Source organism: Melozone crissalis, unplaced genomic scaffold (genome assembly GCF_028551555.1).
Source record: "Melozone crissalis strain CALT ecotype California unplaced genomic scaffold, PUWL_Pcris_2 ptg000045l_1, whole genome shotgun sequence".
NCBI lineage: Eukaryota > Metazoa > Chordata > Aves > Passeriformes > Passerellidae > Melozone > Melozone crissalis.
In genome coordinates, this window is record NW_026535823.1 from 21,715,284 (window position 1) to 21,733,358 (window position 18,075).

The window sequence follows — 18,075 nt, forward strand, 5'->3', positions numbered from 1 at the left end:
CAAGGAATGAGTTACAAGGCTTAGCTTGGCTGTCTTAGGAGATTTAGTGCCCTTACATTTCATTCCATGTTTCTTCATATTCTTAGTGCTTCCCCATATATACTTGACACTGAGCAGTCTTGCAGACAGGGAACAAGCCTGTGGAACACTGGGGTCTGGCAAGTCTGTGTGTTTCTACAGAATACTGGAAGTAGACCAGTGTACTCTATCTTTAAATGATCCGATTTTAACAGTAACATAGCTAAACGTATAACATACACATCCTGCAGCCCTTGAGTGATGGAAAAACTAAGAGCTCTAGTTTAAAATGAAAAGATCTTTTTATTATTGTATCAGTAATAAAACAGGGACAGAAGCATCAGAGGACCTACTGTGATCTGTACCATGTCTTGCAGTCACATTAGAAACGATCTGTAAATCAGTTTGACAGGTTTCATCAATTGGGGCAATATATGCTGCATACACACCCAGTACACATGTTGAAAGGAATGTTCAAACTGCCATTAGTTCAAAACCCATTCTGTTTTTTATAGAATGCAGTGAAATCAAGTGGAAGAAATAAAACACCATCAGTGAAAGAAGGAGAGGTAAACACCAGCTGTCAAGAGAAAGGTAACATGCACTTGGCATTCAGTTTGTAAGCTGAGTGGTGTGTACCAGGAAGAACACCAAAATAAAGCTTTTAAGGCAAAATACATTATAGATTCTTACTTTTTGATAGTGGGCAGGGCTGCAGCAGAACAGTGGCTCTTGGAGACTTGCACTTCAGGTTCAGGCAGTGTTACAGAGGTGACACCAGTTGGCCCCTGCCAGGACAGTTCACTTTATCCCCAGACAATCAGGGTATCTGTGGGGCAGCTGCAGCTACTGCTATCCAGTTTTGGAAAGAGGAAGACCATGGGTTATAAGGGGTTTTAAATGAGTGTTTGGTCCAGTTCTGTGTCTCACCTCTGAGGTTCAGCTTCTTGGATTTAGGTTTTTAAAGGTAGTATCTTTGTTCTAGCTTTTGCACTTGTCTAATGAGAGACACCTTTCATCACCTGAGATATGTTTCATGCAATAGTTACTGATTACTTAAAAAAAATTGAGATTTGATATTTGTGAGGCAAAAGGAAAAGTAATACTGTAACTGAAATCTTCTTTATTCACATGCCACATGTAACCCAGTAATTCCCCCTGTAAGGTTCCATACATAGCATGAGCATTGTCCTTCCCCTTTGTCTTGCAGGGACTCACCACATACAGGGACTTCATGGGAAAAAAAAAGCAGAGTTTAACTTTGCTCCTCTCAGGAGGACAATTTTGTACTCATGGAACACTTTTCACATCCCAGCTTCAGTGTGATCCAGAATCTCCGAGATCAGTGATGATCTTGGGACAGTGGAAAGCAGAGATTTTTGCAGGCGCAGTGCTGTGATCTCTCTGGCTACCATGACTGGTGTTGTAGTACTGGTAGTTTACCTTCTTCATTCCAGAAATTTGGTCACATTGTGCTGAGCAGCTGTGGCCTGCTTCCTAGTCAGTTGCCTCAGGGGGTTGCTGGCAGCCTCTTGCAGGAGTACAAGAGGCAAAACAGAACACAACTCCTCCAGCCTTAGCTTGTCTTCACTGAGAAGCTGCTGCCATGGCCAGTGGGGGGTTTGGCTTTTTGTGGATAAATTTTGTTTGCCCTCCTTCCTCCCACCCCTATTTAAAAAACAGCAGCTCGATAGCACAGCAGCAAATGCACATTAATATCAAACAGAATTTTCACTATCATTTTCCTATTAACATAAGATGTTAGAATGTAAAGTGAGCTGGATCTGCGCATGGGACCACTCTTGCTGTTAAAGGCTTTAGGCTGGAACAGAGCCCAAAATTCTTAGAAGAAATCCAACATTTCTTGATCAAATATTAATTACATGCCATATAGAATTATATATTTCAAACAAGTTTTATAAATAAAAAGCTAGGCCTTTCAAACCATCAGCAATATTAATTTTGGATTTAAAAGATTATGAAAGATAACCACATAACTGTGAATTAGAAAAATACTGGCCTAGGTTGCATAAAAACCTCCATTAAATAAATACGCAAAGTTTTCACTATGAAAATTCAGTGGCATCGCACTTAAAAAAGCCATAATGAGTTAAAGGTCCCTTAATGACACTCAGATTGTGTTTCATGAATCACAAACACACACAGGATGTCAGATGGCCCCAAAAGGTGACAGACTGGGTTCATACAGTTTAACAGCAAGTACTGGGGGTGTGTGCTGCTCCTCCATGCCATTCCTGCCTGCTGCTCCTGCCCGTGCCAGCTGCACACCCTGGGACCCTTCTCCTCAGGCTGCTGTGCTGGCCCAAAGCCCCAGAGGCTCCTGTGGGAGGTGCCGTGGCTGAGTCTGTGTGTCCATGTGTCCGTGTGTCCGTGCTCAGGCCAGCGGGCTGGGTCTGTATGTCCATGTGTCCGTGTGTCCGTGCTCAGGCCAGCGGGCTGGGTCTGTGTGTCCATGTGTCCGTGTGTCCGTGCTCAGGCCAGCGGGCTGGGTCTGTATGTCCATGTGTCCGTGTGTCCGTGCTCAGGCCAGCGGGCTGGGTCTGTGTGTCCATGTGTCCGTGTGTCCGTGCTCAGGCCAGCGGGCTGGGTCTGTGTGTCCATGTGTCCGTGTGTCCATGCTCAGGCCAGCGGGCTGGCCTCGGGCTGGGCTCCAGGCAGCGGCTGTGGCTCCCAGTCGGGCTGGAAGAAGCGGATGTCGAATGTCCGAGCCCAGTTCTCGAAGACGCGCTTCTCGGTGAGGAAGCGGTGGTGGCTGCCCTTGCGGCCCCGCTCGTGGGAAATGTACATTGTGCACTCGTCTGGCCCCAGAGGCTCGTAGTAGTGATAAGGTACTGAAAGATGATTAGGATCCCTGTGGAAAAAAGAAAATAGATGGAAGCCCAAGATATTCTTTCTTGTTGATTGAAAAGATGCTATCTTTAATGAACTGATGGGCTCAAATCCACTTTTCCTCCCAGTTAAACCATGTAGCTGGTTTTTTTCTTGCATATCTAATACATCAGAATGGGGCAAAGGTGTTTTCTTTGCTTTTTCTTTTGCTCTCCTTTAATCCTCTTCCTCCCAGCTAAACGAAGGACAGCAGTAGCTCAGAAACAAGGGAGAGTGCTACAGGGAGGTGTTACTACTATGAAATTTGAAGTAAACTGCTTAAAAGAGATTTAAATCTGGATTGTGATTTGTTAAAGGTCCTGCAGAGGTATTTCCTGAACTGGGGAAGAAAAGATGACGGACGGAGGTGGTTATCTGTGTCACGTCAGCTCAGCTGAGCGTTCCCAGCGTGCTGCGCGAGGTTCCGAGAGCACAGCTTCAGTGAGAGTCTGCTCACCAGGTCAGTGCTACAGGCTGCTGGTGCTGGCATTTTAATCAAACATCTCATGCACAAGTTAGTTCTTTATTTTACAACAGCAGCTTTCATGTATCTAAGCTAAAAATTAAACCAGTTCATCCATAGTATCCATCTGACCTTGTGAACCCGTTCACATTTCCCAGCGGGAGATGAGTGACTCGTGCTGACACACTGCATATGCCAAACACCAATGAAATACTTAGGATAAAGTTCATTTTAGCAGTTCTGACCTCAGTGTTTCCATGGAACATTCTGTAAATGGCACATCTGTATTATAATAAGCCAGAGCAATTCATTCTTCTTTTATTTTCATCTCTACCTGTACCCATGATGGTTTATTACTTTGGGCACAGGCGTTTTGGGCTGACAGGAACTCACACTCTCTCTGTGTCATAAATACTAAGAGAGCAAGCTGTCCCAGACAGAATTACCCAGTTGTATCCCTCTCTCCCTGATTGCTACCAGCTATTTTGCTGTAGCAGAAAATTTTCCAATATCAGCATTTAGTGAAACCTTGGAGCTGTGCTGTGTTACAGCCTGAACAGGACACCAGGACAGAGCAAGAAATCTGATACAGACTCAGGGCTGTCAGCTCTAATATACAGTTGATTATTTTCATTTTGAAGAGCTAATATTTAAGGTCACTTTCAATTGAATGCATCCACAATCTGTCAGTAGTCTGTGCTGGTCATTATTTTTACTGTGTAATTCTGTCACCTACGCAATTTTCTAATTTTTCTTATTTTGCCATTATCCATATTGTATATGCAGAGTAATGTATGATATTGCTGCTGCTTCCCATTTGTGCCTTACATTAACGTTTTAATTCGATCAGTCTGCCTTCCTTGTAACGCAACATGGTGATCAATCTTACAAGACCAGAACAACAATAAAATTACATTTCTAGAATAAGATGGATTCTAAACTTATTAAATATATTCTCACTGGAATACATAAGAGTGAAACAAAATCCTTCATCACCTCACCTACAAAAAATGTATTTGTAATCTAAACCTGCCCTTCATATAGAAATTTATTATTTCTAAACTACAACTATTAAAACTCAGTCTTCAATTAATTTTTCACTTTTTTGACACGTTGGACCTCTTATTGTCGCTTAAATGAATAATCTGTATGGTTGCTATAAATCTAATAGGATACATTTTCATGTGATGTGTTTTTGTTAAGAACTACTGAACAAATAGGCCTCTGCCTTTCACTCAGACTGCTCCTCCTTCTTGCACTAAAGCTGGATTTTATTCTTGGGTCCTCAACCTGTATAGCTTGGTATAAATTTACTGCTTTAAAGTTAGTATTAATAAAGTTGAAATCATTTGTCCAACAGACTTGGGAAAATGCAGCCCCAGTTAAGGGGCAAAGTGACCCTCTCAGGCTGCAGGTCCCTCCAGGCAAGGTGGTTTTGAAGCCAGGGATTCCACATTCCATGGAAGGGTCTGAACTAACACCAGTGTGTCCTAAGTGGATGTCCTTAGCTCCTGGCAGGCTGTACCAGGTCACTGCATCCTGTGCACCATGCCACCAGAACCAGCCCAGAGGCACCTGGTGCACAGAGCTTGGCAGGTGAGAGGGGCAGGAGCTCAGTGCAGGCAGCCTGTGGGCTCAGGCCTTGTGTGCAGCTCTGCTGGCTGAGCTGGGGCTGAGATCAGGACAGGAATGGGGGCTGCTGGCTGCAGACCTCTCTAGGAATACTCTGCAGCTGACTGAGGTTTTAAGGCTAAATTCCAAAAGCTGTCTTTTAGATTTGAAACTCTGAAGGGTATTTACATAATGAAGGACCTTCTCATTTTATGGGAGTTCTGGATTCCCCCAGATTGCATGCTGGTAAGCTTTGGATTTGAATTCTGGCTTGAGTACACCATAACCAAAATTAACTGTGCTGTGTTATCTTCTAACTCTGCAATTAGCTTGTGTCACCAGCAAATGAAATGCATGAGTAATTTCTGTAAGGAAATTGCTTGCCACCTCATTTATTAACATTAAAACAGATGCTGTTTTATCACTGACTGATACTGGACATTAATCAGTATTTTGTCAGACTCTGCATGCATATTAATAGCACAGCTGGGAGGAATCTCTGGAAGTTTCTCTGTAAGATATCCTGAGCTTCCTGCCAGCACAGCACCCGTGGAAGTGCCTGTACCCCTGTCAGTCAGCTGCTGTTTGCCACTTGAGTGCACATTTTCCCACAGATGGTATCCACCTACAGCAAAAGCTGGAGGTACAACACAAAAGAAAAAAGGCAGGGAAATCAGGCCATCCCATACCACATTCTGGTCAGCCTCTTTCCTTACAAATGAAGAGCCATACTAAATCAACCCTCTAAAACTATAGGTACTGACATACTTTGTAAAATAATTCCTATTTTGATGTGTGAGTAAAGTGTCATTTATATGTTGAGTGATGGGCAAGGTGTTGTGTCAGGACCATGAAGATTTCTAGATAATCTTTTGCCTGCTATTCCCAGGATCTCCTTTCCCTGACCTCCATAATTAGTCCTGTCTTCCAAACCATGTATGCATTTTGTTATTAAGCTAATGAGGTGAGGCATATGGACCAAAGAGCAGGACTAGCTCACATACAGCTTACAGTTTCTCATAAGCTCCAGGAAATGTAACCAGCAACAACTGCTGCTTTGCATTTGATTTAAAGGAACTGAAAGTGGAGAGAGAGAGAGAGAGAGAGAGAGAGAGAGAGAGAGAGAGAGAGAGAGAGAGAGAGAGAGAGAGAGAGGTAAGAAAACACTAAAGTATTTCAAATACCAATTTTCAGGTGAATTATCATGAAAAATGACCTGGCAGTCAAATGAGGATTCTTACAGGAAAATTATCTGGTTCAATAACTGGAACGAAAATTATTCATATTAGTCAAAATAAGACTCAGAATTAAGTTTTAAGTTTCTGGGAGTTCCAGAATGCCCATGAAGAGGAGAAGAGTTAAAGAGGGTTCATCTCACTAACCTCCTGAGTTTTCCTTGTGTACAGGAGTACCCTGAGACCTGCAGGGAACCAGCCTTTCTGTCCCTGCCGCCATAATGCCACAGACAGGGGCTGGAATTCCTACAAACTCACTAAGGTTTGTCTTGTCCTTCCCAGCCCTGCTGCTGAGCACCCACAAAGGGAAGCAGCAGCCCTGCAGTGCCTTCAGGAACTGCTGTGGTATCTGGCACCACTGTCAGGCTGCTGCTGAAGGGAGGCAAGAGGAGAATCCAGCATGGCCCAGTTGAGGAGTGAGTGCTGTGCATGCAGGGCTGCCAAGGGGAATTCTGAGAGGGAAGTGCTTCCCATCTGGAAAGGCCTGGATTGGATCCCTGGGCACTGCAAAAAATACAGCAAGATGTACAGCTTGTCTGTCTTGGGACAAAAGAGTGAGAGGTGTGCACACTTCACAGAAATGTGTGCAATGTGCATGGAAGCACAAGCTTTCATCTTATTACAGAGGGCACAAGGCAGCATGAGAGCAATATCAAGCCATTAACCCTTACTACAGCATAAATCTGTAGGAAGCAAAGGGGCTTGAAATTACTTATAGTTTTGTTGTAAAGTACTAGAAATTTATAATAATTAGGACACCAAGTCCAGTTCAGCTATGAAACAGTGTCCAGTGAAAGTAAATAAAAATGAATCTAAAACACCTTGTTGCAAGTAATAGTGACAAATCTTTTAGTCTCTGCTCCAGACTCCTTCACTAAACTATTTTTTCCTGCACGGGTGCAAAGCAGTTTAGTTAATGATCTTAAGCTAATAATTTGTAGCAGAATCAACAGCATGAGATCCCTGTTACCTTTGAGGTGTCCTTCACGTTACAAATGTGACACTAATTTAGTTCCATGACAGTGATCACCACACTTATTACTTATTCCACAAATTAATACTTAAAAATGAATGGGTATCTCTCTGCTGAAGTTATAAATTTGGTGATACTAATTATGAACAGAAATAAGATTTCTTGGTGGTTTTTTTTTCAATCTTAATGATTCTTTACTTGCACAGCAAGAAGGATACCCACACACACACATCTAGCACACACACATTTCAGTTGTTTTGTTAGGATTTTTTGTTTTGATTTTTTTTTTATTTTAATAGTAGATTCTTATTCTGTCTGACTGAAACCCAGGAAATATGGCTTACGATTACAGAATATTTCTTTTTGTTATTCTGTTCTGTTGTCTGATTTCTTTCAAGGAAAGCGCTGTTTTAACTTTTTAATGAGTGGCTGAAGAGCCAGCTAAGAAGGTTAACTATATTTATGGCAAGAAACTCCTTTCACAGATCTTCATGGACAGTTTCTTCCAGGCATGGCAACTACAGTTTTCCCCTTCATCCTCTGAGGAATCAAGCTGAAGTAAAGACATTTCATATTACTTTGATTAAGAAATGACCTTTTCCCTTTTTCAACCAGGTGTGTGTACCTTTATGTTAAGATTTTTTTATGCAGACTGTAAGAACAATTACATCTTTCACTGGCAGGACTGATCTACAGCCTTTCTTGTGTTATAATTTAAGTCCATGTGATTTCAGTGTATTGATTCTATGAAAGCCTTTCATATGGTCTCAGTGACATTTTTAGTCTCTCTCAAAACAGTTTGTTTGGGTTTAGCTAGCTTTTTTTAATATGTATCTAAACTATTCTGACTTTGAAAAGTCAGGATTACACATTATTTTGCAGTAAAATGCTGTCTTCTGTATTTTTAGATCATCAGTTTAAGAATTACTTCCATGTGCCATGGGAATACAGCCCCTTCTGGAGTAAGACAGACCAGCCACTTACAGAAACTGAAGTAGTATGTGTTGGCCAACTGAGATGACAGAGGAATGAGATGCTGTGGAAGGTATTTGTGTTGTCTGGCATATCTGATCTCGTTTGCAATTTTCCTTGGAGAATTCATGCTGAAGTCTGGCAGTACATCACAGCATTTATCATCAGTATTTTGTTATAATTTGTAGAAATTCTCACAAAGTGGAGTTTAGTGTTGACATTTTATGCTGTGATTTCTTTGGGGATTTCTACAACGTGCCCAAGACAAATGCAGATTCCTGAGAAATCATTGTAAGTGCTCAAAGGAAAGTCAAAGCAGTCCCATTCTCGGACCCAGCACTGCAGCCTTGCCCTCCCTGCCCCTGAAAGGCATCTGGAATTACCCAATGAACCACACTTGAGACAGATCACTACATTTGCAATCGAAAATTTAAGCAAGTACTTCTTGGTGAGAGGGTTTGTGAGCAGGTGATGAAATGCTGCACTGAGGCCTCGTTCCAGACTGGCTCCAGCTCTTCCCAGCTCACCCAGCAGGACAAATGGTATCAGCACCAGCTGTGGGCAGGAACCACTCAGGCTGGGCTAGTGCTGGGTGGGCAGGTGAGACTTATGTCAGCATCAAGACTGCTGCTGTAATACAAATTTGTCTGTGCTCATACTGGTACCTTGTGGCTAATGCAATTTTGGTCTAGCACTGGAAGTTCTGGAGCCTCTCCCTGTGTCACTGATCCACAGTGGGAAAAGCTTAACCAGGAGCTGGGGTCTGGGTGCTGAGCATGGTTGAGGCAGAAGGGGGCTGGAAAAGGGCACAGGCTGTTGTGTGTACAGCAGCTCCCACTGGCACAATTGTGCTGCCTCTGCCTCCTGTGATCTGCCCCTGCCATGCCCACAACAGGATCACAGGACTGATTCTCTGGGGCCAAATTCATGGGACGGTTTCCTGGGCACCATTTAGGAAGCTGCAGGATTGGCATTTGTGTGACAGAGGTACAATAATGTTAATTTGAGTTGCACAGAAAGTTCAATTTAGAAACTAGTCACTGAGAGAACACTGTTCCTCTATTAATTTGGGGGGAACTCGAAAAACAAATTAAAAGTAATGTTTTCCCGTACTTTCTTCAGATTAATTTCATGCCAATTATTGCATTACTTTTAGCTGATAAATATTCAGAGACTAAAAGAAAGCAACAAGATGGATTAATTCTCCCACAGTACAAACAAATTTTTAAAATATTTTATATAACATAATTAAATGCTGTTTGTTGTTTTCAGAATGAGATCATGGACATCTCATTAATTGCTTTAAGAGGACTGAAGACTTGTTGCAGAGGAAAAAGATTAAAAGATTCAGATGTTTATCTGTAACATTTACTTTGTTGGCTAATAATGGTTCTAAAATAAATCCTACCTGCAGAAATCCGGTGGCACCATGCCATAAACATTTATCCTGTCACAGAGCTCTAATGCGATAGTCATTGTGAACCAGCCCGTGCTAAGCCAAGTGTTGGATATCTTCCTGAAAGCAAAAACATAATTAAGTTTCTAAGCTGGCAAATAATTCTCGAGATTTATTTATTTATTCATTCATTCTGAAGCAATTTCTCGGCATTTTCTTCATTCTTGTAAAAGGCTTTGAAAACTGGGCAACCAAGACTCCTTTGCTCATCCACCTTTTAATGATTTTTCTGGTGCCTCCTGTCAGTGGAGTAATCTGGGCAGGAACTTTCCTCACTGTAATTAATTTTAAGCAAAGCAACATTAATATTTAGCTGACCTTCTGACTTGGTTTCTAGAAGCTCCCAGCCTGGGAAATCATCCTAGGAACCACCCCAGGTGCCATCCCTGCCCGAGGGGAGCCTGACAATGGGAATGAGAGCGCTGGCAGGGAGCCCCTAAGGCAGCACCTCTCCTGCCTTCACTGCAGGCTGGGACATGGCTTTAGAAGAAGCTCAACTGATCCCAGTATTAATTAGGCAAAGTAGGAGATACCACCCTGTAACTGCTCACAGATGTAAGAGATTTAAAAGTTGTGTTTAAATTTTGCTGTATCACAGGTTCTTATCTGCAAAGGTTCACTCAAAGGTCTCCTTTCAAATGGTATTAAAGAATAAGACAGGAATTCTCCCTAATGGCTCCTCACCCAGCTAGGAAAGTCCCACAGGAAGAAGTTCAAGCTTGTGTTATCTGCAGCCCAAAGAGTCCTCAGATCCCTGCTGACAGCCTGTCACAGTGACAGGCTCTCCCTTCATCTCCTACTAAAGCTGAGGCACCAGGGGAGAAAGTGCAGGCTTTGGGAAGGCCTGGGCACTCTACCTGAATGTATTAATGTAGGACCTACATTAATCCCATTCCCCCACACCTGTATCTGCCAGATACCAGTGAAACTTGGTCACAGCCCCCCAAAAAAGCACAGCAGAAAACATGAGGTTCTCTTCAGAGAAGTCACCAGGGAATCCCAGGTCCTGGCCCAAGTTCCAAGGCCATCTTTTACAGTTTACCCAGTGATAGGATGTGGAACACTCTTGGAAGCAGGGACCTGAGGCCACAAAAGCCACTGCAAGCAAGTGCCAGCAATCACTAACATCTAATTCAGCTGACAGGAGCCACCACACAGCTTCCAAGCTAATGCTAAACAAGCTGGTTCCAAGTAGGTCACCTACAGGGCAGTAGGAGGAGATGTTTTGAGCACTGTCAGATTGAGGAATGCCTTGTACCAAGGTTTCCCATTTCCTCAGGGAATCAGACTACTACAAGGAAAAAAAAAAAAAAAAGTGGTGGTGTCTGTGCCAGCTGCTTAAAAAGACACTTCTAAACATAAGGGAATTCTTTGACTAACTATGCCTGGAGGATGCTGAGGAGCCTAGGTAATTTGTCCTGTCCTTACTGGATCACCTGGTAATGCTTAAACTCCTGAAACACACATTTTTTCTGCTCCTGACACACAGACTTTCAAGCTAAGCTGGCATTTGGAGAATGACATGTTATAAGCATCTCATTATTTCCAATTATGGGGCCTTATTTATTTTCTGACTGTGCACTGAAGCTTGGAGGGGGTGGTGCAGTTTGTCACAATGTCAGAGCTGGGTCATAAGCTCAGTGGAGGCCTTCAGGCACAGCAAAAATATACAACAGTGAGAATTTTTGGCTCAAAATTATTAGGCAAAAGAATAGTAGGGAAAAGCCTAAAAAATTTGCTTCTCTGCCACCTGAGAGTTTCTGAGCTCTGAATCACTAGATAATTCAGGAACATGTTCAGGTTAAGAGTGCTTTGGAGCTTGCACAAGTCTGCTGTTCCAGGTGCCCAACACTTACATTCCAAAACCAAGGGAGCAATTGCAGCCACACACGACCAAAGCTTTGCCCAGGGCAGGACACCCAGCTAGGCTCTCTGCTTTATTTTCTGGGTTAGCTTCCTTTCTGCTTACACACACTTAGGCTGTCATTTAGTGCTTACCAAAAACAGGAAAACAACTGAATATAACTAAACTGGCTTAGAAGCTGAATAATCAAATAAAGATTCAAAATTTCATTAAAGTACAACTCTGCCCTCTTAAAATACCATGTCTGTAGGACAGCAACACAAAAACAGGGTTACAGTGTCTTGCATTTACTAAAAGATCTGAGCAAGAGTCCAACAAAAGAATACTATTTTTATACCTAATCAGCAGTAATGAGAGAATATGAAGAACTGTCATGTGCTTATTAGGGGAAATTATCAGATATTCTTTTATATGATGAACTAACACACTGTGCTGATAATTCTGTAGTGCACACTAAATTACAATTAAAGGCCTTTCTGCTCCACCAGAATCTCATTTATAATCTCTTTGGAAATACTCTTCCTGCAGTTATTTCATTTATGCTGCTTTTATCTAATTACTATAATATTGGTTCTGAATCGTATTTTCTTAATGTACCCTTATTCAATTATAAAGTTATTTTCAAGTACAGTTACTTTATAATGCCAAATGTATTGCTCTGCAGCCTTTGTCTTTCACCATACTATTTAACTTGCAATGTTTTCTGAAGGTTTTTATTCATTTCAAAATATTTTTTTTCCAAAAAGCACAATACATCAAATTACCTTTCTTCTCATCATTTTCAAGATGGAAATTAATAGTCTGATTCTTGCAACCTTGCAATCATGCTTCTCTCTCCGTCCTTTATTTTTCTGTAGGCACTAATGTCAAGAGTTCAGCAGAAACCCTCCGGGGAGCAGCAGCATTCTGGGCTTTACAATGTTCTGCTCCTGCCCCCACAAGTACCTGAAGTTTTTCCCTTACAAATTATTTCCTATCCATGTTTCTTTTCATTTTCCCTTTCTTCTGTGCAGCTTATTCATTTATTTTCATCTCCTGTTATAATCTTCTTAGCCCTTCAAGTATGCTGTCTGTGCCCTCTAAAGGAGTGGTTCATTCAGAGCAGAGCCTGCAGTTTATTAAAACCAACAGGGCCTGTTCCTCAGGCTGACTTTTGCTGGCATCTGAGTGCCCTTGATTCACTCTGAGAGTTCCGGGTGCCCATGACTGAGTTCACTCTAAACTTGTTACAATGTCATTAATGGCTCAAATGCCTTGAGAATATTTCAGGACGTGAGCCTGGTGCCTGTGCAGAAAAAGAAATGCTTCCATCACACTCACTACAGGCCTCTGGCTCTGGATGGGTGATGCAGAAACAGAAAGAGCAGCTTGCCTGAAATTGCACAGCATGTGGCAAAAAAGAACAGGATGCTGGCAATGTCAGGGAAGGAAGGGGACCCTGGCTCCACATGGCAGAACTGAAGTTCTGAGAGTGAAGCACGAAGGGAAGCTGTTCCTCAGAACTGGGAACAGCACGTGATCCTGCCCTGGATCACCAAAAGCACAGTCCAGGAAAGGAGCTGGCAGTGTGCATTCCTTGTGTCCAGGGCCTCCCCCTGGGGCTCATGGTGGCCAGGTTACAGTGCAGTTTGTTGGCTTGCATGCCTTTGTAAATACTGAGCACACAGATAACCCTCTGCACATTGCTTGAAGGGCTCAAATGCTTAATTCACCTTCTCATTCTGCTTTACTCTGGAAAAGACAAACACATCACAACTGGCAAGGTATCGCCTCTTCTTATCCTTCCTTCTTGTTCTGGCAGAGACCCAAATACACCAGTTGGAAGATGAAGAGAAGAACCTTTAATGTTACAATTTTATGTTACAAAACTGACCAAGTTACTCTGTGCTCTGGTTTGAGCCAGAGTCAGCCACAAACTCAGATCTGCTGTAACTGAACAGAGCTCTGCAAGCAAACCATGTGGGGTGTGACAAAGGCAGCAAATGCCAAGCAAACATTGCCTTCAGCTAAGAGGGTACAACAGTTTCCTCTAACACTGGTTCTGCCTTTCTCATGTAGCCCAGAAAATGAGATCTGTGCTCGAGTACACAAAAGGATCGATCCCTGTTAAAGCTTTGGTGTGTGTGTTTTGTATTTGTAAGGTAGAACATCTGACTGTGAGTTACTGCACAATAAACCTACCTCTTCATTTGTATCTAAGTGGGGACCCTGTGCCATTTTTACAGCAGCATATTTAATAAGTAAAAAACCAGAACTTCATTAAAAATAAATGTCTATCGTTCTGGGAAGTCTTTAGTTTGAATGCCCATTTTCAAACATTACATGTGAAAATATTCAAGTACTGCAGTGGGTCACTTACTACAAATTTGATTTGAAGATCAGCCTACAAGTCTCATAAACAGTCTCATAAAGATGTAACTATCATAATAACTTTCCATTTTCCAGTTGCAAATGTAAGATGAACTGTTCTGAAGCACCTAATGTATGACTAATGTTTATTTGTTTTACAAGAAGCTTTACAGCTGCAATGTTCCAAAAATGCTTAAATTCAATAAACAGCTATTATAATTCACTGAATGGTGGCATTTCCTCTATAAGAAAACATAACCTATCCATTCTAATTTCTCAGAGTCAGTGAAAAAAACTTTAATGTATATTACCCCAAAGTGAGATTTAAGCAGTTCCTGCCTCCTTGACTCCATAAACATGACATGCAGACTCTGGTATTCTAGGCTGATGAGGCAGCGCTCCATACAAATCACTTTGATGTGTATTTTTTACTTATGTTATCAGTGATGTTATTTGGCATGTCATGCCACATTTCAACTCACGAGGCAGAGGATTTAATGGGCAGGATTGTCCCTCTGAGCAGATCTGAAATTGGTATATATAAATTGCATTATTTTACTACTCTGTGACATCCCCTAGGTGTACCCATGTAAGTTCTCACCTGTCTTTTCCAGTCTCCCGTTTAAAAAGATCATCAAACTGAAGCATCTTGTGGCGAGAAATCATGTACACCTTTAACTGAGGCAGTATCTGGTTCATCAGCTGCAGGTTATTGTACACCAGGCCTTTGCCGTCTCTCCTCATGTAGCTGCTGGGGCCCCAGAAGATGAACACGGCGCCGTGGCTCATGTTTAAGAGTTCGTTGCGGTTGCGGAGGATCCTCTGGATGCTGGAGTGCGCGATGACCCGCAGGCTGGTTTTGTTGCCCACGTCGTTGCCGTAGCCGCGCGTGGGCGCGTCGTTCATGCGGATCACGCACTCGCTCTCGTCGATCCTGCGGCCCTGCCGGCTCCCCAGGAGCTGCCCCGAGCTGGTGACCAGCGCGCAGCTCCTGCAGTGCATCCTCAGCGGCTGCAAAGACACACAGTCAGCTGCAGGCATCTCCCTGTCCCTGCACAGCTCTGCTTTACACCTTCATGGTGTATTTCACAGCAAAATCCTCAGAGCAAGGTGCAGAAATCTCTCCCTGCAGTCTGCCCAAGTAGCTGGGGACCCGTTACTGTACGTGTTTGGGGGGAATATGGGGTAGATGTACAGCCCTTAGAGTTCCTCTGTGGAGCTAAGCCCATTGTGTAAATCCTCCTTTCCACTGCTGCTTCATAAACACAAATAACAACAGCCTCTCTACTCTTCCCAACTGCCTAGGATTGTACTTCCTCCACTTGCTCTAACAGCTGTAATTACAGTATTTATTTTTCTTCCCCTTCCTTTTTTTTTTTTGGAAATAATAAATCCTAAGTCTTTCTAAGTTCATGTGTGAATAGCTGTTCAACCCTGGGGTCAGGACATTTTGCTACAGGAAGAGATTGATACCCTGGCCCAGTGCTTCCCTGCTATTTGCAAGTTGTGCCACAACCACTGCGGTGCTCTCATACCTCCTTTATGGTTCAACAGTCAGAGCTGGTCAGTAATGTCTGTGTGTATTCTACATGACAGTGAGTTAGTGCACTGAACTTTTGCTACCTTGTCAGGTCACGTTTGAAAGTTACTCAGTAAAATGGAATGGGAGGTGCCTGTTCAGTGAGTGCTGACCTAATGGAAGCAGAAGAGTAAAACAAGCTTTCATGAAAATGAAAATGCATGATAAATCATGTTACTGAAATATGCCACCACCACAGGTATCAATTATAGAGGAGTATGTCACTATCTACTGCTCAGCATGAGAACTAAAAGGTGCAAGGGTTAACAGTATTCCCAAAGTGCTACTTTCTAACAAGAATACAATAAACTGTGAGGTATATAAAAACTGTTTGAGGGTGTACCTTGGTAGACCTTCAGGAAATAATATTTTGCACTTAGTGTGCATCTTAGTGTCTTTGAAAAACAACAAACAACATCAACAAAGCAAACAAACAAGAGTGCCCACCCACCCCCTAAAAAAAACCCAAACCGGCCTAACCAAAAAAAACCCCAAAACCATCGATAAACCCCTGGCACAGAGACTGAACTGCAGTTGCTCGATCATCTGATCTACTCATATACAGGAATCCAATGACTACATCAGTCTGCAGTGAGGCACAGCTTAAAGCTGTAAAGCTGAAAAGGATGCATGATGTAGGTTTGACACAATCTCAGGCCCCTGTTTGAAAATGCTTTGGCCCTGAGTACTTGATGAGTGTGTTTTACTGTAATAACTCGTTTTTAATTTTGAAGGTATTAAGTGGTTACAGTTACAGTCTGAGATTCTTTTATTCTGTGAGACTAGCTCATGAATGCTTAATGCTTTTTAATTAAAGAAAATGTAAGAAAAAGTATACAATCTGCACAGTGATTCTACCAGTAAGCCTTGTATTTCCATCTCCCCCAATAAACATCCCTTTCACATCTGTGGACTATAATTCAGAGCTAATGGTATGGGTGAAAATGTTCATGCCTTTGTGAGCCAAGGTTCCTAATGTAGTATTTACATGCATTTTCCTTTAAGCTTTTGTCTGCCACTTTGATAAATTACCTAGTGAAAGGCTCTAAGGTGAACTAGCTGCTCCATCACCATGCTTGGGAAAGCAAGACAAGGTCTTAATGAGGTTAAAGGAAATGTAGTCAGCACCAATGTTAACTCACACAGGTTTGAATATCCACATAGCAAGGCATTTTCACTTAAACAATCTCTGCTGGTTTCTGGCCTACTGAGCTCCAACTTCCTTCTTCTTTTAAAAAAGCCTGCCACAGAATCCATCAATTGTTAGGAAACAAGGGAGCAGAGCTGTGGGAACTTGGGGAGGGGTCTGAGGCTACCTAATGAACATTAACACCCCCCAGAACATCTGTCCCAGATCTTGTTTGAAACATGTTCCTTCTGGGAAAAAGTCTTTAGAGTGGAACAGTCAGGTATTCCCAGCCACTTCCTGAATGATTCATGGGGGCTGAGCCCTTGTAGCTGCTCTAGGCAAGTCATTTTCAGTTGCCTCACTCAGATTCCTTCAGCTGAAGTCTACAAAACTCGCACCTAAAAACTATCAGAGGAATTCACAGGGAACAGCCACAACATTCTCACACCAGCTGTTTATAATGCTTTGACAACAGTGAGAGCAAGGGGGGGAAATGCCATTGGCTGTAATATCATCTCACTGGGAGGCAGCGGTGGCACCAGAAATGTCATCTACTTAAGCAATAATAATGGAAGCACAAGGCAGTTCTTTGGGATTGATGACCAGCTGGAAAAAGTTGATGGCCTGAGAATAACCAGGGGCCATTAAGCCAGAAGAACATTAACTCCACAGAAAATGCTGTTACAGTAATTATTACAGTGATATTTTGGAAAAAAGAAGCAAAGTGAAAAGAAAGCAAACTCCATGAAATATGAGTTGTATTTCAGGAGCCTTGCTTCAAAAGGGAGAGGGCGAGAGGAAGGCGAGTTTTATAGCATCTTGTTAATTACTCTGAAGTGTAACATATCATGCATGTAAAAGCTGCTGACATTGAACGTACCCATTGTTAACCAGCAGCCCCAGTTCATGTGTACCTGAACTCCATGGACAGCACCTTTTGACAGGGCAGAGCACATGGCAACTGCTACAACACAGGTCAGGCACTTGGGCACCGCATGAGCCAAGTACTGTCCAAAAAATTGCCCAAATCACCTCTCAGTTCCAGTCATCTCAAGACACACATGGAGAGAGGGAGAACAGAGGTTACAGTACAAGTTCACAGAGTGGAGCCCCAGAAGATGGCAAATCAGCTGGTGCTTTTCAAGGACAGATGGGCTATCCCGAGGGAATGAAGGCAGCAGGGGAACTCTGTCATGGGATAAACCCCGTAACAGCACCTTTGTGCCCCTGAGGAAGCACAGTTACAAGTATTCCCACAGGCCAAACTGACTCCTGACAACTCCCACTCCCAGAGGTTAGCCCAGAAGTGCTGCTGCTCTATCACAAATCCCTGATTTGGTTAATGAAACAAAAAACAAAGCCATGGTTGTTTCTGTATTTTCCAATTTGAGGCAATTTGCTCTGTTATTGACTTTAAAATCTACATTGTCCAATGATCGAAAAATGTTATTTTCAGACACTTTAATGCTCAAGTGCTCAAGAAGAATAAATTGAAAAATGTTCTTCCTGATACAAAATAAGTTATTCTCAGATATAA

The 18,075-nt window shown here is 42.6% G+C and overlaps 1 protein-coding gene and 1 long non-coding RNA gene across 2 annotated transcripts in view; one reads left to right on the forward strand and one right to left on the reverse strand.

Moving 5' to 3' along the window:
* Positions 1-2,354: 2,354 nt before the first annotated feature.
* The window catches only part of ST6GALNAC5 (ST6 N-acetylgalactosaminide alpha-2,6-sialyltransferase 5), a 65,648-nt gene continuing 49,927 nt past the window's right edge, over positions 2,355-18,075 (reverse strand). The window contains exons 3-5 of the mRNA XM_054286082.1: positions 14,432-14,841; positions 9,570-9,677; positions 2,355-2,890 (exon numbers count right to left, since the gene is read on the reverse strand). Of these exons, the coding sequence (XP_054142057.1) occupies positions 2,659-2,890; positions 9,570-9,677; positions 14,432-14,841 (750 nt within the window). The 3' untranslated portion in view covers positions 2,355-2,658. The remainder of the gene's footprint in view (positions 2,891-9,569; positions 9,678-14,431; positions 14,842-18,075) is intronic.
* Positions 2,902-14,053, forward strand: LOC128943218 (uncharacterized). Its single transcript, XR_008483680.1, has 3 exons — positions 2,902-3,367; positions 8,098-8,234; positions 12,339-14,053. It is a non-coding gene; the product is annotated as an uncharacterized LOC128943218 (long non-coding RNA).